We start from the raw sequence: 2,266 nt of genomic DNA on the forward strand, positions 1-2,266 counted from the left end.
ATCTCTCATACATGCACATGCATAATGATATGTACCTGTAGATGCATGTACATATAATTAAACTTAAACTTAAATTTAAATTTAAACTGTGAGCTATTATTAGGAATCTAAAAAACAATAATACGCAAATTATAAATTAATAATAGTATTAATTGCCAAAATGTCCTAAATTAAATAATGATACCCACCCCAGTTGTGGTCCAGCATGTATCAGTCCATTCACAAAGCTTCTATTCTCATCAGATACTCTAGTGGTCAATAAACTAGCAATAGCAGGGAAATACACACCTAAGAATGTATGGATAAAAAGACACAATTGAATATTGTATTGTGTAGTAGTTCTAATAATAAACCTACACTGTACAGATAATAAATTAGTCCAGTAGGATTATACGTAATAATGAAGTTATAAAGTAACAATGTACTGTAGCTACATTGAAAGTAAATTATGTACATGTATATACAGTAAATTGGGAAATTTTTGAATAATTTTAATTTCCGGATGGATAGAAAAATTCGAAACTAAAAAAGTTAAAATTTTAGCAATTGAATATTAAAAAATTCGGGTAAAAAGGAATTCCGGTATCCATACCATGTGGCTTCAATTATTTAGCTGTTTTCAGTACTGCTCTGTGCCCTCTACTCCTTCTTTCTCGCTCATACTCACTCTCTCTTGGTCTACCATTGAGCTCTTTGATGTCTCTTCAAAGTCACTCACTGTTACTGCTTAATATTGGAATTAAACTTAATTTCAGAACAAGATAGCTATCCAAAAATTAAAACTTATTGAAAATTAATTATCCAATTTATTTTCTAATTGGAAATTTCCCAATTTATGGTACATGTACATCTTCAATTTTTGATGTGGGATTGTACACACATGTAATAGTAACATTAAATGCATTAGTACATGTACATGTAGCTTCTTAAAACTTAAAGACAAATGATATGTACTAATGTTCATTCACACTACTTTCATTTAACTACTTTTATTACTTGATTCAAACCCTCTCTCTCTCCCTCCCTTACCTTGACTAAGTCCATTAGTGAGGTGAGCTACAAATACTAAAGTGGTTGATATACTAGCTACAATAGATATTGATAGAACTGCCCCACCCCAAACCAATGCTGATGTCCACAGTACTAGCTCTCCACCATATTTATCACCTAACTGTCCTCCTATCACCTGAGTAGCACTGTAACCCCAGAAGAATGAGGAGAGAATGATACCCTGAGAGAGAGAGAGGGAGGGAGGGAGAGAGAGAGAGAGAGAGAGAGAGAGAGAGAGAGAGAAAATGAACAAGAGAATTTAATAAATGCACATGTAGCAAAAGAAGTGTTGTATTTTGGAGGAGCTACATACATTTACATGTACATGAATAAACTGCTAAATTTATGTACATGTAGGATCAATTTTTAATTTGGCTAATTTGTGGCCACATGCCATACCTATATGGTTTAAATGGCAGATACATTTTATTTTGGCAAATACATGTACACCTCAAAATGCCAAATTGACCAAATTCAAACCCTTAAAAATCACCTAATATAATATTATATAATGGTATATGTACATGTACAGGTAAAATAGAAAGATTGAATCTAAAAAACGAGCAACAAAATATAATTATTCGTATTATTGATTGTCACGCCCACAATAAATTAAAATATTAAAACCCAAAAGACCAAAAGAGGTGTTACTAATGAGAGTCTCCTCCCATCACTTACACACGTTCTTTTATTCCAATCAAATTCTGAGGCCATTTCAACTATAGATACAGAGAGGGAGGACCTGGCAGCATAAATAAGTATTGAACATATAAATAATACTAGTATCCAGAGCCTTCTCTCCCTCTCAGACCAGTGGAGGGGCTGACCAATACCACCTCCGCTTTTATGACTAGCCATTGACTTCTACAAAGGAGGAACAAACCTCTGCTGTCTGAGACAAAGACACAAATCACAAATTTAAAAGCAAGATGGCGCCCTTTGATCGTAGAGGTAGACGTAAAATAAAGGGTTAATTATAATATTAGGAGTTAGGCTAATTATAATTAATGAACTGAACTGATAGAACAGTTAGAACTGTTTCATTCAGTGTTTCAGTTTCTCGATATCAGCTGCTGACAATGGACCCTGGACCCTGGACCCAAGAACTTATGGAAGCTAATGCAAAGGCAGGGTTAGCAGGAAGGCTAATTTTTCACAACAGGGACGCACTCTCGATCGCTTTAGGAAGCTCTCGAAATACCTTTGATGGAGTGGT

At 34.3% G+C, this 2,266-nt stretch overlaps 2 protein-coding genes across 2 annotated transcripts in view; one reads left to right on the forward strand and one right to left on the reverse strand.

Moving 5' to 3' along the window:
* Positions 1–188: 188 nt before the first annotated feature.
* On the reverse strand, positions 189–2,032 carry LOC109584726 (solute carrier family 17 member 9-like; the record flags this gene model as incomplete). The annotated part of the gene is made up of 3 exons (XM_020000555.1): positions 1,729–2,032; positions 1,030–1,231; positions 189–288 (listed from the first exon to the last, which is right to left on the reverse strand). Coding segments are annotated over exons 1-3 (482 nt in total), but the record flags the coding sequence as incomplete, so codon positions are not given.
* LOC109584727 (uncharacterized) overlaps positions 1,980–2,266 on the forward strand; it is a 7,551-nt gene continuing 7,264 nt past the window's right edge. Inside the window, exon 1 of the mRNA XM_020000556.1 lies at positions 1,980–2,001. Coding sequence (XP_019856115.1) covers positions 1,980–2,001 — 22 coding nt within the window. The remainder of the gene's footprint in view (positions 2,002–2,266) is intronic.

This window comes from Amphimedon queenslandica, unplaced genomic scaffold, assembly GCF_000090795.2.
Source record: "Amphimedon queenslandica unplaced genomic scaffold, v1.1 AMPQUscaffold_13174, whole genome shotgun sequence".
In the NCBI taxonomy this organism is placed as follows: domain Eukaryota; kingdom Metazoa; phylum Porifera; class Demospongiae; order Haplosclerida; family Niphatidae; genus Amphimedon; species Amphimedon queenslandica.